General features: G+C 46.7%; 1 protein-coding gene and 1 long non-coding RNA gene across 5 annotated transcripts in view; both read left to right on the top strand.

Moving 5' to 3' along the window:
* ANTXR1 (ANTXR cell adhesion molecule 1) overlaps positions 1-26,998 on the top strand; it is a 268,335-nt gene that overhangs the window by 26,155 nt on the left and 215,182 nt on the right. For all 4 annotated transcript variants that reach the window (XR_014567574.1, XR_014567575.1, XR_014567576.1 and 1 more), the window contains exons 6-10: positions 1,026-1,105; positions 7,661-7,729; positions 9,419-9,499; positions 20,128-20,188; positions 24,820-24,918. Coding sequence is in view for 1 of the 4 variants with exons in the window: in XM_083753288.1 (XP_083609414.1) it covers positions 1,026-1,105; positions 7,661-7,729; positions 9,419-9,499; positions 20,128-20,188; positions 24,820-24,918 (390 nt within the window). In the remaining 3 variants the exon portion in view is untranslated. The remainder of the gene's footprint in view (positions 1-1,025; positions 1,106-7,660; positions 7,730-9,418; positions 9,500-20,127; positions 20,189-24,819; positions 24,919-26,998) is intronic.
* The window catches only part of LOC310851268, a 204,054-nt gene that overhangs the window by 47,458 nt on the left and 129,598 nt on the right, over positions 1-26,998 (top strand). The gene's annotated exons all lie outside the window — the stretch shown is intronic.

Genomic DNA, 26,998 nt, shown 5'->3' with positions numbered 1-26,998 from the left:
TACTGTCATGTCATGGCATGAGGCACATCCTGTTAGATGTCACGGATGGGATGGAGGAGCCAGATTCTGTGGCTTGTTCTGGAGGCAGATGCACATTTGCTGCCATGCCTGGTTTGGTCCCTGGGCAGAAACATGTGATGCTATGTTTAAGTCAACACCTAAGGCAGGCATAGGCAAACTAGGCCCTCCAGGTGTTTTGAGACTACAGTTCCCATCATCCCTGACCTCTGGTCCTGTTAGCTAGGGATGATGGGAGTTGTAGTCCCAAAACATCTGGAGGGCCGTGTTTGCCTATGCCCGGCTTAAAGTGTAAACTGTAGCTGTGCCGAAGAGGCATTTGGAAGAATCTGTAATGTTCAGGGATGCATCAGAGCCCCATAACAGACTGTACCCCCTTGCTGTGTGTTTGCTTGGTTGCAAATCCAAGTCTATTGCTGTACAGTGGTACCTCGGGTTACATGCGCTTCAGGTTACAGACTCCACTAACCCAGAAATAGTGCTTCAGGTTAAGAACTTTGCTTCAGGATGAGAACAGAAATCGTGCTCCGGCGGCAGCAGCAGCAGCAGCGGGAGGCCCCATTAGCTAAAGTGGTGCTTCAGGTTAAGAACAGTTTCAGATTAAGTACGGACCTCCGGAACGAATTAAGTACTTAATCTGAAACTGTTCTTAACCTGAAGCATGGACCTCCGGAACGAATTAAGTACTTAACCCGAGGTACCACTGTATACTGTACAGTAATGGTTGGAAAGGCACAGATACTAGCCATAATTCTTCTGTTGTGGCCTGAAAAGCACAATAATGCTGTAGAGCAAGTCGTGCTTTAAAGCTCCATGTCCAAGTGTGTTTTTTTGCACCAGAGTTTTCCCTCCTGCATTTCAGGGGGTTAGACTAGATGACCATCAGAGGTCCCTTCCGACTTCACAGTTCTGTGATTCTATGATTCCATGCATCCACATGCCGTTTGATAATGATGCACTTCATCTCCTCACCCACCATATTAATGGAACGGTTTTCCTCTCTTCAGGTTATAGGACGGCGAGTGTCATCATTGCACTGACAGACGGAGAGCTTCACGAGGACCTTTTCTTCTATGCAGAAAGAGAGGTAAATGGGATGGGTTGAAAATCAATGGGAAGATGAGGGGGTGGGCACCTCATACCTGCCTGTTCAGTCAAAGGTGGGTTTTGTCAGCAGGAGAATTTTTTTGTCTTTCCTTCAGTGAAACTATGTGAGCCAAATAACCTGCTTATGTGGGTCATGTATGGTTCTTGAATATGTGGAGTCTATATTTCTTCTGATCACGGACAGAAGACCTTGCCCTTTCTCCCTACTAATGCCAACCTGCCTTCACACAACCGATGCGAGTGGCGCTGTGGCCTCTTGGGCTTGCCGATCACAAGGTTGGCGGTTCGAATCCCCGCAACGGGGTGAGCTCCTGTTGCTCTGTCCCAGCTCCTGCCTACCTAGCAGTTTGAAAGCATGCCAGTGCAAGTAGATAAATAGGTACCGCTCCTGTGGGAAGGTAAACGGTTTTTCCGTGCACTCTGGTTTCCGTCACGGTGTTTGTTGTGCCAAAAGCAGTTTAGTCATGCTGGCCACATGACCTGGAAAGCTGATTGTGGACAAATGCCAGCTCCCTGGGCCTGAAAGCGAGATGAGCGCCGCAACCCCATAGTCGCCTTTGACTGGACTTAACCGTCCATGGGTCCTTTACCTTTTTTTACCTGTTACTTGTACACACCAAATTTTAGGGAGCAGAGCTTCTGCATCAGAGGCGAGGAAGTCTGGACAGATGCGATTCCTGGCCTCTTCCATAGACGTCAAGCTTTTTGCCTGACCAGCCTTGGTGTGGAGAAGCAGGGAGTGGTATATGCTGGCTGTTCAGTTCTGTTCAGTTCTGTGGTAGTGGCACTTGCCATTTCACAGAGGAAGGGTTGAGACTGAGCGACCTATCCCAGTACACCCATCTTTTAGAAACCCTCATACTAAAATGCTCCTCCCATCACGATGCAGGGTTGCTGCAGACAGCTTCTCAAGCACATTTCCCTGTACTTGCAAGAGATCTCATAAGTGAACCTGTATGGTTGGGTGTCAGCAAAACCAAGTGTCCACGAGGAAATTATGGGGCCACCATGTAAACAGCAGAGGCAGCCAGAGGGGTTTCTCCTACCCAGTCCATAGCCACATCTCAGCTGGGATTTGAAAGTTCAAATGTATCCCATCCAAACCACATGTAGCATTTGACCCATCCGTCTAGACCACACTGGCTTCCACTGACCGCCTCCAAGAATCAGCCTGGCTTACCAACACCCAGTTTCATCCAAAACCCTGTTCTTAGCCATGTTCCTTTACAACCCCTATTCTTATTAAAAAAAACCAAGAAAAGGCACAGCCTTTATCTCCCTTCTCCATGCAGATGAAAAACCAGAAAAGCAAAGGACCCCTTTCTTTGAGACAACTCGTTCATTAATCTTGTTTTGCCTCAGGAGAGACTGAGCTATCAGGTTCTGTGAGGCTGATGGCATATCTTTGCACCCATAAAGATCATGTTTTGCCTGTCTGACTCTGTCTGCCTGTTGATCAAAACTGGCATGTGTTTTAAGCAAGCCTGACAGCAAGACTTTTGATTTCTTTCTGGAGACTCAGGCAGACAAGGGGAACTTTGTCCAGACAAGCTGGAAGCCACAGACTGACAGTTCAGAGGTCTGTCTCATAGATGGATGCATGTGACAAAATGACTGCAGAGTTCACCTAAAATTGCACCTCATTTGGGGAAAGAATAAGAAAATGGAAACAGATCTGTTAGTTTTTCTATGTGCAGGGCCCTTGGCAACCATCAAGGAGTAGGAACTGGATCTGGCCCCAAATGAGAGGTCACTTGATGTGGAGTGTTGTGAGACCATCATGCCATGTGTCTCCCTGGTGCGATTTTAAAATTTTAATTGAAAAACTCTCTAAAACTCAGAGAGCTGGCTTGGCACCCATCCTGTGCCATCTGTTTGGAATCAAGCCCAGGTGTCCTGAAAGAAAGGGCAGGTAGCAGATCAGAGTGTGGGAGGGGCTGAGGGAAAAAACACATTCGAGCTTCATACAGGTAAAGGTAAAGGGGCCCCTGACCATTAGGTCCAGTCGCAGATGACTCTGGGGTTGCAGCGCTCATCTCGCTTTACTGGCCGAGGGAGCCGGTGTACAGCTTCCAGGTCATGTGGCCAGCATGACTAAGCCGCTTCTGGAGAACCAAAGCAGTGCACGGAAACGCTGTTTACCTTCCCGCCGGTGTGGTACCTATTTATCTACTTGCACTTTGACGTGCTTTCGAACTGCTAGGTTGGCAGGAGCAGGGACCGAGCAATGGGAGCTCAACCCGTCGCGGGGATTCGAACCGCCAACCTTCTGATCGGCAAGTCCTAGGCTCTGTGGTTTAACCCACAACGCCACCCCATCCCATCGAGCTTCATACATTCAGCCATTTATTACATTTATATCTCAGCTATCCTCCAGGGAGCCCAAAGGTGGCCTACATACAGTGCCCCACCCTCACAACAAACAGGCAAGGTAGGTTAGGCTGAGAGGTAGTGGTTGGCCCTAGGTCCCCTGGTGAGCGGAAGCCCTTGTCTCCCTCAGTCCTAGCCCAGCACTCTTAACCACTACACCAGGCTAGCTCTTAATCCACTAGCTCCTAATCCACTTCCCCCTCCATTCGTGTTAGACTGGCATAGTCCACACCCACATGAATTTACACATGAGGATTCTTTCCTGTTCATGCAGTAATCTAACCTAGAGGTCACCTGAGCATGGATTGCTGAACCCAGGTTATCCTCATTCACTTGATGGGTGGTCCCATATTTTAGGGCTCATCCAGACTTCCTTAGGTTCTAGATTTCTAAGCACGTGTTTGCACATCTTATCCAAGCATAGAGGTGTTTGGGTTATTGTTGTTTTTGACCTGGTGCTTTCCTTGGGAAAAACCTCCATTTCACTGCTGAATCAGAGCAAATAATAAATAAATAAATAAATATTATTAATAATTAATAATAATTGTCAGGGGTTCAGAAGGAGAGACACAGGAGGGGGAGCAAATGGAGAGTGAGGAGGAAGAGGACGAAGGGGGAGCAGGAAGTGACAGCTGCCAGAGTCATTCCGCAAGCCTCTCTAGTGAATCGGAAGACTCGCAGAAGGGAGCACCGATGGCCAGAGCAAGGGAGATTCCAGGGGAGAAACCTCAAGAGGGAGGGGCCAGCGGGGAGTCCCTGAGCAGCAGTTGGAAATCGGGACCAGCTTCCCCACCAGAGCGCAGTGGGGAGGGGGAGTCCCAGGAGTCGGAACCAGTGTTCTTGCCACCAGCGGGAGGAGAGGAGGCAGGGCTGGCCACGCCCACATCCGGAAGCGGGGAAACGGTCAGAAGGAAGGTTACCGGCTGGGCGCGCGCGCCAAGTTCAAATGTACAGGCGAGCGGCACAGCAGGGAGTCCTGACAGGGAGCCAGGTCCTAAAGCCCGCCGGAAGGAAGGGCGGGACTCAGGGGGGTCAGCTTCAGAGGAATCAAGGAAGGAGATAACCCCAGAGGGCAGAAGGACCCAGCGTAGGAAGGAGCAGCGTAGGAGGTGGAGCAAAGCGAGAATCTTAAACTGGTGTGGCTTTAGCAGCGAGTCAGAGGGGACTTAGCCGGTCTAGCGTTAAGACGTGGGTCTGCGCGCCCAGAGCTTGGAAATGGAAACTAAACTTCAATAAAGACTTTTGTATATAATATCCACTGGGCGTTGGTCCTCTGTGAGCTGGGACCTAGCGGCAGTCCTGACAATAATTTATTGTTATTTATACACCGCCCATCTGGCTGGGTTTCCCCAGCCACTCTGGGCGGCTTCCAGCAAAATATTAAAATACAACAATTCATCAAATATTAAAATCTTCCCTAAACAGGGCTGCCTTCAGATGTCTTCTAAAAGTCAGATACAGTGGTACCTCCAGTTACATACACTTCAGGTTACAGACACTTCAGGTTACAGACTCCGCTAACCCAGAAATAGTACCTCGGGTTAAGAACTTTGCTTCAGGATGAGAACAGAAATCGTGCTCTGGCGATGCGGCTACAGCGGGAGGCCCCATTAGCTAAAGTGGTGCTTCAGGTTAAGAACAGTTTCAGGTTAAGAACAGACCTCCGGAACGAATTAAGTTCTTAACCTGAGGTACCACTGTAGTTGTTTATTTCCTTGACATCTGATGGGAGGGCGTTCCACAGGGCGGGCGCCACCACTGAGAAGGCCCTCTGCCTGGTTCCCTGTCACCTTCCTTCTCATAGTGAGGAAACTGCCAGAAGGACCTCAGCGCTGGACCTCAGTGTCTGGGCTGAACAATGGGGGGGGGGGGAGATGCTCCTTCAGGTATACTGGACCGAGGCCGTTTAGGGCTTTAAAGGTCAGCACCAGCACTTTGAATTGTGCCCAGAAACGTCCTGGGAAAATCAGTGGAAAATCCAATTGCCATTTGCTCCAATTCAGTGTTAAAACACAGGACCTCTGATCCCTCAGGCTGTGCTGAATGGCCATGAAGGGCAAATGCATTTTTTGCAAGCAGGCCACAGACTGTGGTATCTATTCCTAGTCAGAGAAAGCGGTCTGGCCAAACCAATACCAATTCCTCAGTAACAGAATAAGGCAACTGGATGTGCTCCATGCATAATGTTCCCCTCCCTGGATTTGATTTGATTTCTTTTGCAGTGGGTGGAGTTGGGAGTTCAGGCCATCAGTTTTCACAACTGGGAGATCACCCTCCTCCCTGCATGAATGTTACAACAAACCACCCCCTGCCATTTAAACACACAAAAGGAAGCAAAAGCTTTAGGGTGGCTGAGCCAGGTTTTTCGGAGCTTTAAGAGGGAGCTTGGGATGCGGGTGGCGCTGTGGTCTAAACCACTGAGCCCAGGGCTTGCCGATTGGAAGGCCGGTGGTTCGAATCCCCGTGATGGGGTGAGCTCCCGTTGCTTGGTCCCTGCTCCTGCCAACCTAGCAGTTCGAAAGCACATCAAGTGCAAGTAGATAAATAGGTACCCCTCTGGCGGGAAGGTGAACGGTGTTTTCATGCACTGCTCTGGTTTCGCCAGAAGCAGCTTAGTCATGCTGGCCACATGACCCAGAAAAACTGTCTGCAGAAGTGGACAAACGCCGGCTCCCTCGGCCAGTAAAGTGAGATGAGCGCCACAACCCCAGAGTTGTTTGCAACTGGGCTTAATTGTCAGGGGTCCCTTTTCCTTTAAGAGGGAGAGCCGTTATTTCTCCAATATATCCCAGGTCAGAGTGACATGTCGTTAGTTGGATAGTCTCCTGTGCGTAGTTTTATTGACTCTTAACAGGATTTTGATCCTTGATTCAGGCTGATTGTGTATCTGCTCAAGAGCAAGAGAGATGATGTATATCAGGCAGCCTGATGAAATGCAACGCTGTGATGGTGTGAAAACTTGGATTTGTTCTGACCAGAAGCTGGAGGGAATTATTAACTGGAATGGAAATGTGGAGGTGGTGGTGAGGTTTCCCCCACATCCCCAGTAAAAGTAGAATTTTGAGCCTTGAACACCCAAATGGAAAGATTCCTTTTGTGGAATGAAAATTAAGGAAGTCCAGCAAAAAAAATTTAAAAAAATAAGTGATGATAACAAAACTTGGGCGGAAATAAATTTGCATTTGCAAGAAACAGGTCCACTAGCTAGATCTGAATTTCCCCCCTTTCTTCTTTTGTCTCTTATTTAAATCACACTGTTTTTGTTTGTTATTATTTTAGCCCTGGTTTTCTGATATGTAATAATTTGTTTTATGACAAGTCACCTTGGGATCCTTTTCTGGGACTGAAAGGGGGCATATAGGTTTTCTTCTAAAATGAAATACATCAATTCTGAGAGTATGGCATTCATCCTTAATAATTCAAATGCTATCATTTAAAGTTCAGGAGGTGACTGACTTCTGTACCTGTTCTGTGGTGAGGGCCTGGAAGCATATTCTTGCTTTGGAAGCTCCTGGGCAAATGGATCAGGTCCAGCTTACTGGTTGGCAGTGGGCAGCCCAGTGTGATGTAGTGGTTAGAGTGCTGGGCTAGGATCTAGGAGGGACCAGGGTTCAAATCCCCACCCAGCCATGAAATTCACTGGGTGATCTTGAGCTACTCACTCACTCTCAGCCTAGCCCACCTCTGGGGAGAAGCTGCAGTATGTATGCACCTTGGAATATAAATGTAAAGGTGGAATATAAATAAAAAATAAAAAATGATACAGCAATGGCAGAAGCACCAGTCAGAAGGCTGGACTCCTCTGGGCCTACCATTTTCATTTGGGAAAACTAAAGTTCAATACCTCCCTGTTGGCTATCATGGGTAAACTTCTTTTCCCCTTTTGACAGAAGTGGATGAAATTTGAAGGAAATATCTCTTTTCAATGTCTCCATTTCCTGTAACTTTAAGATGCTCTCTTTTCCCTACTGGTGAACTTGTTAGGCGTTGGCAGGTAAAATGGCTGGATGGTTGGGTGGGTGGGTAGGAGAGAGTTAGTCATCATTTCTTTAAAGGAAGCTCAAACCTGAAGGAAGCCACAAAGCCAAGCCATGAAAACCATGTTCACATGATTATGTCTTTAATCTGTGTGGGTAATTATCTATTCTTTATTCTCTTGCTCAAGGCAAACCGATCCCGTGACCTTGGGGCAACTGTGTACTGCGTTGGTGTGAAAGATTTCAATGAAACACAGGTAAGTTCCCAATATACCAGATTTGCACAAAACAGCAGTTGGGTTTTTTTAAGTGTGTGTGAACTCCATCTTTTACAGGAACATTTTGTAAGAATGCCAGCAGCACTTGCGCTTTGGAACTCCCTGCCCATTGAGATCAAGCAGGCGCCTTCACTGTAATGTTTTTGGCACCTGCTAAAAACATTATTGTTTAGACGAGCCTACAAGATGTTTAGAAAGTTAACGCGAGTTTAATCTTTTGTGAGCCTATTGCTATTTCAACTTTTTGCAGCTTTAAAATTATTGTTGTTCATTTTTCTTGGTGATAAGTTTATTCTTTCATCTTTTTTGTAAACTGAGATTGGGTTTTTTCCACAGTCAAGTGATGAATAAACTTTATGACTAAAATAAGAGAGCCAGTGCTACTTATGGCATGTTTGCTCAGTTCCACACCTCCATTCTCCACATATGCTAATGTTATAAGAATTTTTAGGTCTTATAAATATATAATAAATGTTCACAAATGTACCAAGCAAACACATATATAAATATATAAACCACATGCCTAAAACCCACAGGAAAAGTCCTAACAGTGGCGTAGCGTGGGTTGTCAGCACCTGGGGCAAGGCAAGTAATTTGTGCCCCCTAACCCGTGGATTTGCGCCCCCTAACCCGTGGATTTGCGCACCCTAACCCTAACGCCCAGATGTTGCGCCCGGTGCGGCCGGCCCCCCCTGCAGCCCCCACGCTATGCCACTGAGTCCTAAAGCCATTTTGACTCTTTCAGTCAACTCAAATATTTCTCTACAAGGTCAAAGGAAATGCAACTTCCCCATTGTCTCTGTCCTCACAAATCCTGCCTTAAGGGCACATTTAAGGTGTGAATAGGGTGAGCCTGTGACCTGGCTCAGGAATTAAGTATTATCGTTACAACAGGATGGCCAGGCTCCCCAGGTAATCCAGTCAAGTGACCATTAACTGGTAACCTGGCAGACAGGGTAAAAACAACGCACTCAGATTTCTGTTGTAGACCGCCTTTTCTGCGATGTAGGTATGATGTATCTGGGGGGGTGGTGGTCTTGGGCTACACCACTTCTGTGATGTATGTATGGTGTTTCTGGGGGGGGGGGGTCTTGGACTCCAGGGCGGGAAATTTAAAATGTCTGTATAAGGGCAGGCACACCTTTCTTCTGGGTCCTCCTCCTTTCGCTCCATAACACGCACAGACATTTCCCCTTACTTTCTAGGAGGAAAAAAGTGAGTGTTATGGTGCAAAAAATACGGTAAATATTAGGAAGAGTAAGAGCCGTTAGACAGTGGAACAAGAGTCCCCCTGAAGGTGGTGGACTCTCCTTTGTTGGAGGTTTTTAAACAGTGGTTGGATGGCCAGCTCTCAAGGATCCTTTTAGCTGTGGCTCCTTTAGCAGGGGGTTGGTCTAGACGACCCTTGGGGATCCCTTCCAATTCCAAGAGACTATAAAACAAAAACAAAGCATTTTATGTTTTCGAAGGGGCTGCAAATCCTGCCAAACCCGATTGTGGGACAAAAGAAATCACAGCGCGTTGGCCACTGGCACGTTAAAAGCAAACACACGAAAACCACCGTTGCCTGTTTGCCACAGCCCCTGGGTTGCTTGGCCAAGCCTTTGCGTTCAAGTCTCCTTATGACATTGTTTGCTGGCTGTTTGACCCTTTTTGTTGCTGTTCCAGCTGGCACGGATCGCTGACAGCAAGGATCACGTCTTCCCGGTGAATGATGGCTTCGAAGCTCTCCAGGGAATCATCGACTCCGTAAGTATCACTTACCATTGTGTTCATTTTACGACTCTTGTAAAATCACCAGTGTTGTTGCCAGAAACCAGGCATTTATCACTATCCTGACATCCGAGGGCCTCCTCTTCTGTAGTAGCAGGAATGGAACTGAAGGGCTGGACCTGGGTGGGGGTGGGAATGGGCTTGGATGATGCCAGAGGCTTGTTTATGGTTAGCAAGTACAAAGCGTGGAGAGGCTTTTGCCAAGAGGTCAATGGTTGGGTGAGATGTCTGTGCCTCCCCAGGGGGAAGTGGCAGATTCGCTGTTGCAGGTGAAGTGGTCCAGTTAGGCTGCAGGGTTGCAAATGCTTCCATTTGGAGTGTGGGCCAGTGGTAGGCAGCGCAATCCTAAGCAAGCCAGCCCGCTGAGTGCCTCATAGGATTGCAGCCTTAACTGTGCAAGTGGCGCGACTGAGGCTGTTTCAACCATGATTTAGATCTGTTCTCAGTCTGTGCTTGCGAAGGTGAAGCATGCATGAACAATGGAGCCGGTCAGAAAATTACCGTATTTTTTGCTCTATAAGACGCACCAGACCACAAGACGCACCTAGTTTTTGGAGGAGGAAAACAAGAAAAAAAAATATTCTGAATCTCAGAAGCCAGAACAGCAAGAGAGATCGCTGCGCAGTGAAAGCAGCAATCCCTCTTGCTGTTCTGGCTTCTGGGATAGCTGTGCAGCCTGCATTCGCTCCATAAGACGCACACACATTTCCCCTTACTTTCTAGGAGGGAAAAAGTGAGTCTTATAGAGCAAAAAATACGGTAAATGCAAAAGGGTGCATCGGATCAATTTGTTTGAATAAAGGAATGTGGTTTATTTCTTTTTGTTTCTGGCTGGTAGCCTACGAAAAATGTGTGAAACATGGTTGGGACAACATGCAACAACCAGGAACAACATGCATATAATGACGTCTGCCTGAAGCACCACCAATAATAATAATAATAATAATAATAATAATAATAATAATAATTTATTATTTATACCCTGCCCATCTGGCTGGGCCTCCCCAGCAACTCTGGGCGGCTTCCATAGAAACCAAAAATACACTAAAATATCACACGTTAAAAACTTCCCTGAACAGGGCTGCCTTAAGATGTCTTCTGAATGTCAGGTAGTTGTTTATCGCTTTGACATCTGCTGGAAGGGCGTTCCACAGGGCGGGTGCCACTACCGAGAAGGCCCTCTGCCTGGTTCCCTGTAGCTTTGCTTCTCGCAATGAGGGAACCGCCAGAAGGCCCTCGGCACTGGACCTCAGCGTCCGGGCAGAACGATGGGGGTGGAGACGCTCCTTCAGGTATACTGGACCGAGGCCGTTTAGGGCTTTAAAGGTCAGCACCAAGAGCTGGTTCACATGGCAAACGTCATACTCCCACAGATGTGCCCTAGCCCCTTTGAGTGGATTTATTTTCACAGCGTCAAGGTGTGGATTTCCCCGTTCAGTTGCACAGAAAGGGCAGGTGGACATGAGCCAGAGTTAAACGGACGTATCAAGGGATTGCAAACAACTGCTGTGGCGTGTTTGAGCCACAAATGCACTCCATTGGAAGAGCCTGCCTTCTTGCAAGGCAAGCATTGCAAATTCGGTTTCTAAGCAGATAAGGTAACAAACATCCCAGGCTGCAGCAAGGAAAAGCAAGGTAATAAAACCCTTTAGCAAATTCCTTCACACTTCCTCAAAGACCTTTTGGCTCGTTTTTTACAACATCCCTTCCCAACATGGTTTTAACACTTAAAACAAAAACAAAAAACTGCCTATCAGTCAGTCTATACAGATGGATGACCACCTGTCAGGGATTGTTCAGCTGCGATTCCTGCATCACAGGGGTCGGACTAGATGGCCCTTGGTGTCCCTTCGAACTCTACAATTCTACGTTTCTGTACATCATTATGTTTATCCGGTACATGAGCCTACCTTATTGCAAGGCAAATTGGATCTTGGCCCTCCTCTTCTCTTTCCTAACGTTTGTTTCCAAATTGGACGGGAGGCACCAAATGATGTTGGATCATCAGGTATTGTGAGATTGTAAGAGAGATTTCGTTTGCAGGCTTTCATTCCTTTTGCAGCTGTTCTTAATGGGTTCCAGAAGCAGTTGTGTGTGTGTGTGTGTGTGTGTGTGTACACATGTGAAAAATCTGGGCAGAGCTGATTATCCGAGCGCTTTCTGGGCCCCTCCCAACCTTACTAGCAGCAATCAGGTTACCCAAGGGTTGCTGTGAAATGATAAAATCTCATAATGGAGGGATCATGTATGTGTGGTGCAGGCATGGCAAGGAATAGCATTCTATGCGTTGAGGAAAAGCTGTATGTTTCCCCATAAATTGGTTGATTATATCTTTCTGGGCAGTCAGAATCTCAGCACAAGGGATCCGTGGGTGGAGAAGCACAGGAAATAACAGGCAGAGCAGCAGCAGCAGCAGCAGAAAATTGTGGTCCTGGGGGTGGGGGGTGGGGGCCAAAACCAGCCCGACGAAAGAGAGGGAGGGTCTAGCAGGGGCTTCATAGGAGCTGCTCCCCTGAAAGAGCTGCTTTCAATGCAGAAAGTAGAAGGAGGGAGACATCCATATGGAGTGTGGTGCAGTGAAATGGTTAGGGTGTTGGATTGGGACCTGGGACAAGAAGCTCACTGGGTGTGACCCTGGGCCAGTCACTGCCTCTCGGCCTAACCCACCTCCTGGGGTTGTTGTGGGGCTAAAATGGGGAGGAGAAGTACCGTATTTTTTACTCCATAAGATGCACCTGATGATAAGTTTTTAGAGGAGGAAGACAAGAAAAAAAATATTCTGAACGAAACAGTGGGTGTATGATTTTTGTGGTTCATGCTGTGGCCATAGACATGATATGTGATTTGACGGTGAGTTTGGGGTAGCCCAATGCAAAAATCCTGAGAATCCATGTGGATCTGTGCTTTGTAACCACATTTTTGCGCCATTGTGGCTCCACGAAACAGTGGATGTGTGTTTTTTTGGGGTGTAGGCTGTAGCCATGGACATGCTATGTGATCTGATGGTGAATTTGGGGTGACTCAATGTGAAAATCCTGAGGATCCATGTGCTTTTACCTCCCCCCCCCCAGGCAGCCTACTTTATCGCTAGCGTCCCTTATCTCCCTCCTGATCACTTGCCGATCAGCTGCTCAGCGGCTTCATTTCAACACCCCCTTACGTCTTTCTAAAAAAAAAAAAAGCACAATCTGCTTTTCGCCCCTGGGCAATTTGGCTCCAGGGACCACGCATTCGCTCCATAAGACGCACAGACATCTCTTACTATTTAGGAGGGGAAAAGTGCGTCTTATGGAGCGAAAAATACAGTATGTACGCCGCCTAATAAATAAACATAATAAATAAATAGAATAAAGTGTGAAACCAATCCCTCTGGCACCCTTGGGTGCATGCTAGATTATATTTATTTATTTTATTGTTATACTGCATTTCTATTCCATCATTTTCTCCAGTGAGCTCAAGGTGGGGTTCGTTGTTGTCCCCCACATTTAATAATTTAATCCCCACAACAATCCTGCAAGGTCGCTTAGGCTGAGAGCTACATTGACTGGCCCAAGGGAACCCAGTGAGCTTCATGGCTGAGTGGGGATTTGAACCCTGGTCTCCCACATCCTAGTCCAACACTCTGACCGCTACACCACACTGGCTGATCACTATACCTTGCATTGAGGGCCAAGCTGGCACCGAGGGCAACCCCGAGAGAGCCAGCGTGGGGCAGTGGTTAGAATCTTGAGCTAGGGTCTGGAAGACCAGGGTTCAAATCCGCACTCGGCCGTGAAGCTCACAGGGTGCCCTTGGGCCAGTCACTCACCTCGCTGGGTTGGTTTGTCCTAACCCACCTCACAGGGTTGTTGTGGGGATTAAAGGAGGAGGAAGAGTAGACCCATGCATGCCACCTTTAAGCTTTCTGCAGAAAAAGGCAGGATATGAATGCAATTAATAAACAAACACCCAGCAGATCCCTGCAGTCTGCAAGAGATTTGCAAGTTGCAAAGATCTCAGAAGCCTGCTCCATAGTAACTCAGAGGAGCAGGGCCTTTAGTGTGGCTGCCCCTATTCTGTCCCTGTCCAGATTCGACAGGCGCCCACCACCCACACTTTCCAGAAACAGGTGAAGACATTTTTGCTTCCATAAGCATTCTCAGCTGGATAAATGGGTCTTTCCCATGTCTGCCCACTTGTCTGGGTTTTAGTCCTGTTTTAAATGTATTTGTTGTTTTCTGTGTTTCTGTTTTAAATTATCTGATATGTAAATCACCTTGACGTGGTGGTTTTAGAAGACAACTAATAAATTAACTGTCATCACCATCACCATGGAAACCTAAGACCACTAGGGACAAACCATCATTTTTCATGCCAAATGAGCTGAGCCATAGACCAGCTGGGCCCAACTGTGGATTTTGTAGGGTTTTTTCTTCCTCTTCCGTATAGACCACTGTGGCCCCCTTTGTTTCTCATGTCAGCTTGAAGAATAGCTTTTAAGGATGTTTTAAGCTTTGCTTCCCGTACCGTATGCCTCTTATTCCTTTTGCCTCCCTGTTGCCTCTCACCAAAGAAGTTTTGTGGGTTTGGGCTGTTGATACAGAACAGAACAGAAAACATCCACGGTGGTTTGGAAGGTGATGGATCAATTAACTGTAATAATGAATAAATGCAACTCAGCCTTTGTTCTTGGAGACTGAAGGGCAAGGAGGAGTTTGGAGAAGGGTTGCTTTGTTGTGAACTGGTACCCTGCTCTTGCTTCTCTCATGGTTGATCTGCACATTCTTACAAAATAATTTCATGCACGGAAAGCCCCATAAGTGTCCTGTCGACCCCTCACAAAAGGAATCAGGCCTGGCAAAGGCTGCCCTCCTGAAACACCCCCCACTCCCCACGGCAGAGGGGAGAGCAGGGAGACAGGTTTTATGAGGCCTTAGTCTTGCTTCGCTCTGAGGCAATTTTCTTTGCGGCTTTCAAGAGGGAATTTTTGCAGATCAGGGCATGAGTTCAGGAAAAGGCCTCAATTGTGGGCTTGTCAGACCGCTTGGAAATTCTTGATTCGTTCTGAAAAGACTTTACACAGTGAAGCACCGAAAGGGTTGTTTGTATTCTTTAATTATTTCATAAAGTTTATATACTGCCAGATTGTAAGGAAAAGGAAAACGTCAAAGTGGTTTATGAAACGATAAAACAGTAAAATCAAGAAAAAATGGGAATTCTAACGTTGAAACATACATACCTGTATTTTAAATTGTCCCCCCCCCCCATTATTTTTTTATTGTAATTTTACTGGTGTTAGCTGCCCTGAGCCCGGCTCTGGCCGGGGAGGGCGGGGTATAAATAAATTTTATTATTATTAGTCAAAATCCTAAAACAGATTAAAATCACCTGAACTTTCTGAGCGTCTGTCTAAACAATAATGGTTTTAGAATATTTTTAGCAGGCTTTTAGATTATTTTTAGAGTACAGAGAAGGCGCCTGCTTGATCTCAATAGGCAGGGAGTTCCAAAGTGTCGGTGCTGCCACACTAAGCACTGATTTCCAATCCCTGGGAGAGGAGTCTCCATGAGCAGCTCAGGTTTTGTTTCCTCAGAGTTATAATAATAATAAATAATAATAAATTTTTATTTATACCCCACCCTTCCCGCTTCAGAAAACCGGGCTCAGGGCGGTTAACAACAAATTTAAAACACTAAATTGATGCAAGAAAAAACAGCATAAAATACAGTATAAAACATGAATAACAATTAATTTTCAAAAATCAATTCAGAGGGGGAAATCCATCTAATAAACATTAGATGATCACCAGGGCTAGCTGGCTAAATTGAAGGTGTTGAAGGTGACTTGAGATTGTGTTGTCTTTTTCTTTTTTTCTTTTTTTTTTGAGATATATGGGTTTATTTACACACATATACAGGCTGAGCTGAAGATGGAAGGGCTTCCCACGTCCACACCCCAACTTATTTTGGATTTCCAGTTGCCAACGAACCCCACAAAGCCATCGCTTTGGAGAAACCAGGGTCCACACTGGGGGACCTTGGGGGCCAGTGGCTGACTCTCAGCCTAAGCTACCTCGCAGGGTTGTTGTGGGGATTAAACGCGGAGGGAGAGAACCTTGAGCTCCTTGAAGAGAAATTTGGGGTAGAAATACATTAAATAAATAAATAGTGAGCCATGGTAGGACTCCATGCCATGGAGAGTCACTGCTGGCATGGCGTGAGGCCCACCAGACCTGTTATGTACTGAAGTTCTCACCCTGGGCCAGCAGGGGGATACTGTAGATAGTGATGCAAATAAGGGATCGAAAGTGATGTTCAGTGTTTGGATAGTTTTAGAAAGTTGCTACAGTTGCGTTGTACTGGAGCGCTATATAAGCAGGCTGACTGAACCCTTCAGTTCAGTTCTGTCCTGGCCTGTGAATAAACAAGAGCTGTTTGAAGAATCGCTGTGTCGTCTGATATGTTCACCCACAACTTAACAAGACCGAATGCAGGATACCAACCTCAGACAGTCAAAAGAGCAAAAGAGTTTCATCAAGCCTCCAACATGGCCGGTGTGTTGCATTTTGGCTGGTGGGCCGCTGGTTTTTAGACCCTGCAGCACTGTTCTTTCCACAGCTCTGTTTATAGTTCTCCTGCTGCAAAACAACGTTTGGAAATAAGGTTTTTTTTTTCCCCTTCCCACCCCTGAGGTTTTCAGCTTGGATAAAGCTTAGTGATGCTCAGGGTATGTAAATAAAATTAAATGCTCGCTGCGTGTAATCGTCAACAGATTTCACGGGGCTGTGACTCACCCCAAGGATATACAGTCAGTACACAGAGACAAAGTGAAGATCGCGAAGGAAGGATGAGCCAATCTGCCATTTTCTAAACTTCCGCATCCGTTCTAAACAAAAGCTCTGCATCCATTTTCATCTTATTTGACTGTCTAGTTCCGCTTCAGAGACTTGGGGGAAATGGCGCGATGTCATTGAAACAGCAAAACATTAAATCAGATCAGTGTATCAGAATCATTGATATGCACTAGGGGGATTTATTTATTGCATCTATATGTCACCTTTTCCACCAAGGAGCTGGAGATGACATATATGGTTCTCCCTAGGGCTTTTTTTCAGCCAGAATTCAGTTCTGGCCCCTCTCAATTGGGGCACCATTCCCATTCTAAGGGAATAAGGGATGGAGATGTTTATGGTGAGTTCCAGCATCCCTTTTTCTAGAAAAATAGCATTGGTTTGCCCCCACCTTGTGTAATCCCCACAACAACCCGGCAAGGTAGGCAAGGCAGTGTCTGGCCCCCAGCAGATTTCTCCCAGGTCCTAGTAGTCCAACCCTCTAATCACTAGCATGCCCCCCAATATTCACTTTGTGTCTGTGCTTTAAAAAAAAATTCAAATCCTTTTGCTCTGTGCTCCCTCTGCCTCAGTCTGTGATTTGGGTTCTGAGCAAAATGAAGCTCACATTCACCCTTATGAGGAGTTTTTAAATGGCTATATCCCTCACACACCCATTTTGGCAGAAGTGAATGAAATTGGCTGGCACAGGATCCTCCTCAGAGTGGATTAAGCCTGACAAATTGCAGGTCTGGGGGCTTTTGTGGGAGAGGGTTTCCATTCCCCTCCTAATCCCTATTATGACAATATTCTCATTACAGACCAAGCAAAGCTCCAAAATCCCCACCAGTTTCATTTTTAGATGGGTGGAAGCCGGGCTTTCTCTCTTATTCTTTATCATCTTAAAATAACCAAGAGAGGAGTGAATGGTGTATATCATTTTTTCATTTATTTAAAATATTGGCATTCATGCCCGCTGCCTTTGTGGATACTCAATCCCAGGAGCTTTCATGTCAAGCCTGGTTATGCCATCTTAAGCAATGCCTAACTGCCGAGCGAACAAACAACTTTAGTCAATTCTGAAAATGTAGAATTTCGATGTTTAAAAAGCTGGTTTTTCTTCTTAGTAGAGCTTAAATTTTGGGTTATAAAATGGGAGATTTGGGCAATTTGCCTCCAAACTGAAAGCATGCTCTGAATTTTGAAATCTAAAATTCAAAGTCCTGATTAAGGCCTATAAAACCGTATGCAGCTTAGGTCCAGGCTATCTGAAAGATTGTATTCCCTCATCCGGACCTGCCTGGGTTTTCAGATCTTCAGATCCTTTGGTCCTGCCACCCACCCTCTCAGGCACACTTGGTGGGGACAGGGCCTTCTCGGTGGCTGCTCCCAGACTCTGGAACTCCCTCCCTGCTGGCTCTCCTTCTGCCAGCAGGGGAAGCCCTTCCTGTTCCAACAGGCATTGGGAAACTGACTTTTTGAGGAAAGAGCTGGCACTGCAATCCTTTTATTGTTATCTGTGTTTTTAATGGATCGTGTCAATATTATTTTAATTTCTATCAGTGTTTAATTACATTTTAATGATTGCCCTTTCTATGTTTTTAGCTTTTTCTGTTTTATCTGTGTGAGCCACCTTGAGTCCCAGATTGGGGGAAAGTCAGCATATAAATAAATAATGATAATTTTGAAATCTAAAATTCAACATTTGAATCTAGAAGCTTTTATGCTTACATACAAAAGTATGAATTTTGGATATTGTGTTCCAGATTAGTGGTCTCTTTTTCCCCCCCTTTCAGTTTTGCACTCTTTTATCGCTAGTCTGATTTCTAGAAATGCTTCCTTATTCTCTCTCTCTCTCTCCCTCCCTCTTTCTCTCTCTTATCTCTGGCAGTTCCTGCTTACCTCTAGACACTTCCTCTACTCTCCTCTTCCAAGCTTCACCTTTCTTCCTGAGGTGTCAGTTGCTTAGAAGAATCTGCTTCTCTTCGGTTCCTGAAACCCTGGTATTTGTATGAGCCCCATAAACTCTTTTCAACAATCTATGCAGACTTTTAAAGAGCCCATGGTTCCACCTCCATCTCTTTTGCGGTCAGGTGTGAAAGCAGCGCGCTAGAAATGGACAATTTCCCCATGCTGAAATATCTCTGATTTTTTAACACAGAATTTATTTGTGCTTCTTCCCCACCCTGCCAAAAATCAAGGGGGCCTAAATAACTTCCCCGGCCAAAATAGGGACCCCACTCTGGTCCTCGCCATCCCACACCTGCCACCTTTCCCCAGACATACTTACGCATCCATCAATTTGGGCTTCTCCAGTTTCTAATGTTTCCAGTCTTACATTAAGTGTACCGCATATCAGTAAAAGTTTGCAATTTTTAAAAAATCCTCATGAAAAATTGTTAGCATTTTGATGCAGATTGCTTCTAATATGCACATTTTTGCATATGGTTTTCCTTATTATAAGGGACGCGGGTGGCGCTGTGCTCTAAACCACAGAGCCCAGGGCTTGCTTGCTGATTGAAAGGTCAGCGGTTCGAATCCCCGCAACAGGGTGAGCTCCCGTTGCTCAGTCCCAGCTCCTGCCCAGCTAGCTGTTCGAAAGCACGTCAGAGTACAAGTAGATAAATAGGTCTCGCTCTGGCGGGAAGGTAAATGGCATTTCCGTGCGCTGCTCTGGTTCGCCAGAAGCGGCTTAGTCATTCTGGCCACATGACCCAGAAGCTGTCTGAGGACAAACGCCAGCTCCCTCGGCCTATAGAGCGAGATGAGCGCCGCAACCCCAGAGTCGTCCGCGACTGGATCTAACAGTCAGGGGTACCTTTACCTTTCCTTATTATACTACAGTGGTACCTCGGATTACATACACTTCAGGTTACATAAGCTTCAGGTTACAGGCTCCGCTAACCCAGAAATAGTACCTCGGGTTAAGAACTTTGCTTCAGGATGAGAACAGAAATCGTGCTCCGGCAGCGCAGTGACAGCTGGAGGCCCCATTAGCTAAAGTGGTGCTTCAGGTCAAGAACAGTTTCAGGTTAAGAACGGACCTCCGGAACGAATTAACCCGAGGTACCACTGTACATATGTGTGAGTTATAGCCACATATATGCATCCATAGGCAAAAGTTCCCCTAATATACACATTCGGGGGTTTGAGAGTTGCAGTACAGGCGTCGGAGAAGTTAAAAAAAAAAGAAGTACGTTTTAATTTGGCATTGTTATACTATGACACTTGCTCCAACAGGAGGCAGTGATGGGCGCCAACCTGAATGGCTTTAAAAGAGGATTGGACAAGTTCACGGAAGAGAGGGCTATCAATGGCTACTAGCCAGGATAGCTCTGCTCTGCCTCCACAGTTGGAGACAGCAATGGCTCTGAATAGCAGTTGTTAGAAACCACACAAGGGGAGAGGGCTCTTGTGTTTGAATCTTCCTTGTGGGCTTCCCATAGGCATCATTTTGGCCACTGTGCGAACAGGAGGCTGGACCGATGGGCCACTGGTCTGATCTATCAGGCTCTTCTTGAAATGTTGACCATTTATATGTAATAAAACATTTATAGGGGTGCTGTTTCCTTAGCCCCGGTATCATTTTATTGTGCTACGAGAGCAGCGTTCCTCAACCGGGTGCTCTCCAGATGTTCTGGAATACATGGGATTTGTAGTCCAAGCATCTGAAGGGCACCAGGTTTGGGGAAAGCTATACAAGGGCAACACACCCCAAATTACCTGTATCTGAAGGTTACTGAGGCATGTTGCTGCGATTTTATTTATTTCTCTTTTTTTCTCCTATGCCTGCTAGATTTTGAAGAAATCATGCATTGAAATCTTGGCTGCGGAACCTTCTAGTATATGTGCAGGAGGTGAGTTAAAAGCTGATTCTTCCAGCATTCGTTGCTACATATAACTGTGTTTCTTCCTCGCCGTTCCCTGAGGGAAGGCAGATGCCGGAGTCGGCCATCTTTTGGCTCTCCTTGGGAAATTTTCCAGACAGAGCTTGGCTGGGAATGCTAGAAAATTCCATTTGTTTTATGTCTGCTTCTATGGAGTGATCTTGATGGGATTTGTATTCGGAATGTATTTCAATCTTTTCGTTTAGGCCAGAAGGGCTGTGAAATCTCAGTTATTGTCTGTAAGGTTTAAGAATAGCTGTTTGTCAGCTGTCTTTCTCATGCAAGAGTCTTAGCCCATGTTTGGCAAGATAAAGGGCTTTGTGGTGTATTGCAGAGATCTCCTGGACATGGGACTTCTGGGTTGGCGCCTCCCGCTAATGGCGGTATCCCTCTGAAGCTCCGGAGGGAGTAGCTCCATGAGATCGGAGCTAGGAGGTGAAGCGTTTCATCAGGGATGCAATCTTGCCACAGAAGACTGATTTGTAGCAAGAGATTTTCTGTGTGAATATTGACAGGGGAAATCGCCTTGTTGTGACTTTTCCCTTTTGAGAACGTAGGCACGTGAAGAGCCCCAAGGAAGTCACTCCTTTAAAATCCTTGTCACTCTGGGTGTTTATTTGTGTAATTACCTTTTATGTGATCACCTTTGTGAGATCTTCCTGAAAGGTGCTATGCAGTACAATTGCAACTTGCGCAAAGGTTATGTTCTGGTGATGGCGCAAAAATAAATATAGCCAAACAAACCTCATTGGAACTGGCCCTGCACAATTATTCTTGCCTTCTGGAGCTGGCGTGCTGAATGGGCCCAGTGGCGTAGCGTGGGGGGGTGCAGGGGGGGCCGGCCGCACCGGGCGCAACATCTGGGGGTTAGGGTTAGGGGGCGCAAATCCACGGGTTAGGGGGTGCAAATTACTTGCCTTGCCCCGGGTGCTGACAACCCACGCTACGCCACTGAATGGGCCTTGCCTTGCGTACCAGCCTCTGAGATCCTTCTGAACTGGCACTGGTATGCTCTTGTGAGAACTTGTGGCACAGTCCGAGTTCCCAGAGCTCATCTGAGAGCATCGCAGAGCTTGGGAGAGCTTCAAAGCTAAGACCCAACACAAAAGGAGCTCTGCTGCTCTCCACATATATATATTTAATTCTTTATTGAAGGATAAAAAGTACTTTTTAACCTGATGTACTTTTAAACTTTTTGTGCAGTTTCAACCAGCCTGGCTTTCATCTACACTAGTTGAAATCGTTCAAGTTCATTGTGCATAATATGCGGTTGTACTGTAAATACTTCAAATAAATAAGCAAATCATGCTTCTGCCCAAGGGTTTGCTCCCTGGCAAGGGAGTTCCTCCACAGCTGGGGTGTGCCACTGCAGAGAAGGCCCTGATCCAAGTCTACACAGTGAGCTACACCCAGAGCCACTGTTAGTGTCAATCAGCTGATCGCTGCTGGTAGCATCAGGAACTTCCTCGTTCAGCCAAGGGCGCTGGAGGTAGTGGCTTGGATTCAAGGTGCTTCCGCCAGTGCTTTGAGGTGATTGGCTGGCACTGATCACCTGATGCACGCACCATGACTAAAGGGGTCCTGCCTTGAGGCCTTGCAACTTTCCTCCTCCCCTGCCCCCACCGCAGCACCCACCGCCCTTCTGAGAAAATTGTACAGACAGACATAGCCAACGGCGAGGATTTTTCTCCCCTCTCCCGGCCGGTGCTTACCTTCCACCTTTCTGCTGCGTTGCCTCTTCCCCTGATGAGCTCATCAGCCTGCAGGGATGGATTGGCCTGGCCTGGTGTGCAGCTGATCCTTTTGGGATGAAAGAAATTGTGGCTTGGAGCCCAGCCCAGATTCCTGAGTTGACTTGTGTGCTTTGCAGTGCAGGAGCCCCCCTCGAGGCGTGCACTGGGAGAGGCAGTGAGTGGGCGGCATCCACGCTAAGAGCCAGCGAAACAGTTGATTCAGCAGAAACCAGGGTCACTTTTCCTGCAGAGGAGTTTGAAGCGATAACAGTTTGCTCTCCCCATCGTCTGTTTGTTCTGGTTTATAAGTAATCTTGCACATACTAATGGCCACAACTGCAAAGTAGAATCTGGTTAGAAAACTTTCCTTGCATGTGTCTTAGGCTTTTTCCTTTTAATATAACTTACCTTTAAAAAAAGGGACGCGGGTGGCGCTGTGGGTTAAACCACAGGGCCTAGGACTTGCCGATCAGAAGGTTAGCAGTTCGAATTCCCGCGACGGGGTGAACTCCTGTTGCTCGGCTCCTGCCAACCTAGCAGTTCGAAAGCACGTCAAAGTGCAAGTAGATAAATAGGTACCACTCCAGAGGGAAGGTAAACGGCGTTTCTGTGCGCTGCTCTGGTTCGCCAGAAGCAGCTTAGTCATGCTGGCCACATGACCCGGAAGCTGTATGCAGGCTCCCTCGGCCAATAAAGCGAGATGAGCGCCGCAACCCCAGAGTCAGTCACGACTGGACCTAATGGTCAGGGGCCCCTTTACCTTTACCTTTAAAAAAAGACCAGAGATTTTTCTACTAGGCAGAAAATTTAAAATTTAAAAAAACATAAGACCATTGTTCATGTATGCAATTACAGCAGCTAGAATACTGTGGCGAGAAAGTGGAAATGCAAAACAAAACCAACGATAACAGAGTGGCAGACATTTATGATAGAGTACTTGCAACTAGCGGGACGCAGGTGGCGCTGTGGGTAAAAGCCTCAGCGCCTAGGGCTTGCCGATCGAAAGGTCGGCGGTTCGAATCCCTGCGGCGGGGTGCGCTCCCGTCGTTCGGTCCCAGCGCCTGCCAACCTAGCAGTTCGAAAGCACCTCCGGGTGCAAGTAGATAAATAGGGACCGCTTACCAGCGGGAAGGTAAACGGTGTTTCCGTGTGCGGCTCTGGCTTGCCAGAGCAGCAATGTCACGCTGGCCACGTGACCCGGAAGTGTCTCCGGACAGCGCTGGCCCCTGGCCTCTTGAGTGAGATGGGCACACATCCCCAGAGTCTGTCAAGACTGGCCCGTACGGGCAGGGGTACCTTTACCTTTTACCTTTACTTGCAACTAGCAGAACTGACAGGAAGAGTTAGAGGAGCTTTAAATCAGAAAGGAGAATGGAGAATATTTAAGGAATATTTAAGAATATACTGTACAAATAGTACTATACTAGCAGAACTTGAATGATACCTGTAAGTAAAAAACTGTAATAATTTTTTTTTTGGATTATATGAAAATAATATGATATAACATAAAGCTGTGCGAGAAAACAATGACAGCATAAATAGTATAATGAGAACGATTGGAAGTTTTATATCCATAATTTTTATTTAATTGTTATTTGAGAAGATGCAGTTTCTTTTTTTCTTTTCATCTTGACTTTTTTCTTCTTTGTTTCTGCTGTAAACCATCTTTTATGTTTATGCCTGTATTTTAAACCAATAAAGATTATTTAATAATAATAATAATAATAATAATAATAATAATAATAATAATAAAAGACAGGGAAGGGGAACCCAGCGCCTTACAGGTGTGGTTGGACCCCAGCTCCCATCCACTGGCCTGGGCAGTCGTATGGGGCGAAGGCAATTATAGCTTAGCAACACCTGATACCAGTGGCACAGTGGGTCATTGCGTCTGGCTGTTAACCAGAAGGTTGGTGGCTTGAGCCCACCCAGGGACAGCTGTGGGCAGGATTCCTGCATTGCAGGGGCCTGGACTAGATGGCCCTTGGGGTCCCTTCCAACTCTTTGACAGTTTGGCACCTGGTCCTAGAAGGCTGTATAGTGTTCGTGTTGTAGTTGCTTCTGGTCCTGTCCTGTGTGGGATTTGCCCAACAGTCTGTCCTTTGCAGACTCTCCCCAAGAATCCTTTTACAGGGTCAGTTTCTTTTGGAAGGAGGAGGCCTGGAGATGTACGGTGGTTGCTTTTTCTTTCTCTCCTTAGTAATATATTAGATGTTCAGCCTGGGGGAGCATGGAGGCACCCAGAGAGCTAGAAGGGTTTCAGAATGATATTGGCAAGCCCCTCAGCATCTGGTCGGCCACTGTGGGAATAGGATGTTGGACTAGATGGGCCGTTGGCCTGATCCCGCAGGATCCTCTTATGTGAGGCAAAACATGAGGGAAATGATCAAGATGTAACTCCTGTTTATTTTTTTTGGGTGGGGGGGGATTCTAAGTATTTTTTAGTTTTACAGTCATACCTCTTGTTACATTTGGTTCAGGTTATGTCTTTTCAGGTTGCATCCCGCGGTGACCCGGAAGTAATGGAACAGGTTACTTCTGGGTTTCGCGGCTTGCGCATGCGCAGACACTCAGAATGACATCACACCCATGCGCAGAAGCGGCGAATCGCAACCCGCGCATGCGCCGACGCGGGTTGCGTTCTGCTCATGTTGAGAACGGGGCTCCGGAATGGATCCCGTTTGCAACCAGAGGTACCACTGTATAAGGTTGATTTGAATCTTCTTTGACTTGAGTTGTGATGGAAAGTATATTTTGTATTGCTGCATTTTATATTAAAAGGGGGGAAAAGGTGTTTCCAAAAAGAGAAAAAATGTGGTGCCTTTATTCGATGTGGGGAGAAGAACCAATAATTCCCTCTCTTTCCAGAGTCATTCCAAGTGGTCGTGACGGGGAATGGCTTTCGCCACGCTCGCAATGTCGACCGCGTCCTCTGCAGCTTCAGGATCAACGAGACAGTCACTCTCAGTGAGTAGTTCACTCTCCTCTCTGTCTGCATGCTCAGTTGGCTAATGGTGCTAGGCTTGGCTTGCTGTCCACTTCCGTGATGTTTGCCCCTTTGCTTTGGGAAACCCTTGCAGAAAGCAGGAGAGCTCCTGTGTTGAGAGCCAGTGTGGTGTAGTCGTTAAGAGTGGTGGACTCGTAATCTGGTGAACCAGGTTCGCTTCTCTGCTCCTCCACCTGCAGCTGCTGGGTGACCTTGGGCCAGTCACACTTCTCTGAAGTCTCTCAGCCCCACTCACCTCACAGAGTGTTTGTTGTGGGGGAGGAAGGGAAAGGAGAATGTTAGCCGCTTTGAGACTCCTTCGGGTAGTGATAAAGCGGGATATCAAATCCAAACTCCTCTTCTTCTTCTCCTGGTCAAGGAGCACAGCAGATGTTGTCCGTCTCCAGGAGAGGCAGGGATGGTGTTAGGTTGCAGCAGTATCTCCCAAAGTGAGCGGTGACACCCCTGGAGTGCTGTGGGATTCCCTAGGAGGCAAGGGGGCAGCAGCTGTGTTTGAGGTGTAAATGAGTCTCAGGTATCTGCCCCCCTGAGGCAGAGAGGTAGATGCTACCTCTCTTTCCATCTCCTCGCATGACAAGGTGCAATAAAGATCCAAGGCTCATGAAGTTATTTTGGCATCCGAGGCAGGAAACCCCACAAGCACCTCTCCTTTTCCATGGCAACAATAAATTAAATAGCTAACAGTCAGAAGCCCCTCCACAGCACTCAAAATCGGCCTCCTGAGTTGGCCTGCCTCACTTACTGCCTTCTAGGGAAAAGGCTCTGAGCTGTCATTATGCTGGGGTTTTATGCTGGATTCATTCATGTCATGTTTTATCATGTGAGTTGCTTTGAGTTTGCTTGAGTGGGAAGGCAAGGAGGACATAAGTTACTGAAACAGACAATAATTAGCTGCATTTTGTGTTAAAGTAAGCTCTCATGGTAACCAGCAACTGATCTTATGCATTTTGAAGGAACTTCAGATTCACCATATTATGTAGAAGCTTTTTCTGACAAGCAAACGAGAAACTTCTGGTTTTGGGGTCAGACTCAGAACAGCCAGGTCAGAAGATCATGTGCCTTGAATATAAAATATAATATTATGAAGATACAACAAAAGGAATCTAGGTCTAAATCAGTGGTTCCTGAATTGCGCAGTATTGTCCCATGGGAGGCGGTAGGATTTCCTGGGGGGGGGGCTCTAAGAAGCAAGTGGGGGCAGGAGGGAAACTGGAGGTGTAAATGACTATTAGAGACTTTGAAAAGCTGGTACCACTGGGTCAAGTTCACCAGTTCTGTTGAATTAATTAAACTTAATAGTATTCAGTGCATTTTGAATAGATATGCAATTAATTTGCTGCCAAGTGAGTGGAATTTGCTGCCAAGGAGTGTGGTGGAGTCTCCTTCTTTGGAGGTCTTTAAGCAGAGGCTTGACAACCATATGTCAGGAGTGCTCTGATGGTGTTTCCTGCTTGGCAGGGGGTTGGACTCGATGGCCCTTGTGGTCTCTTCCAACTCTATGATTCTATGATTCTATAATTGTTAGTGTTTTGAATTTTGGGAGGTTATTATCTTCTTTAGTGGGTCATGCAGACTGCTATTCTGAATAATGCTTTTTATAGGGTAGGGGGCAGTGGGGATGAATTTATGGAACCGGGGGTAGGGCAAAAAAAAGTTTGGGAACCATTGAGCTAAATCTAGAGCCACATATTTTTACAGTAGGGAAAGGCAGCGTAACCTTCTTAGATTTTTTCCAGAAAAATGTCTGCGTCTCCTTTGTGAAGATGTTGGACGGAGTCCTTTCCCTAGTGTAAATTAGTACAGTTTGACACAGAGCTGCCTTCAAGTCTTAAACTTGGAACTCCCTCTCCATTCCTGCATTCTTGAGGTGGTGATGTGACTCTTGGCTGCTGCCGGTTTTAAAAGCTGAGCTGAATCAATTAGGACCTGATGGGAGCCGTATGTAGGTCACATCATGCTGCTCTTGGTGCTTCTTTTGGTGAAGCTTTTCGTGGTGCCAGAGGCCGATAAGGCAAAGCCAGCGAGCCATTCCTGCTTCAG

Source organism: Podarcis gaigeae, assembly GCF_964106915.1.
Source record: "Podarcis gaigeae genome assembly, chromosome: 8".
In the NCBI taxonomy this organism is placed as follows: domain Eukaryota; kingdom Metazoa; phylum Chordata; class Lepidosauria; order Squamata; family Lacertidae; genus Podarcis; species Podarcis gaigeae.
The sequence above is the reverse complement of the archived record's forward strand: the minus strand, read 5'-3'. Positions and strand labels throughout refer to the sequence as shown.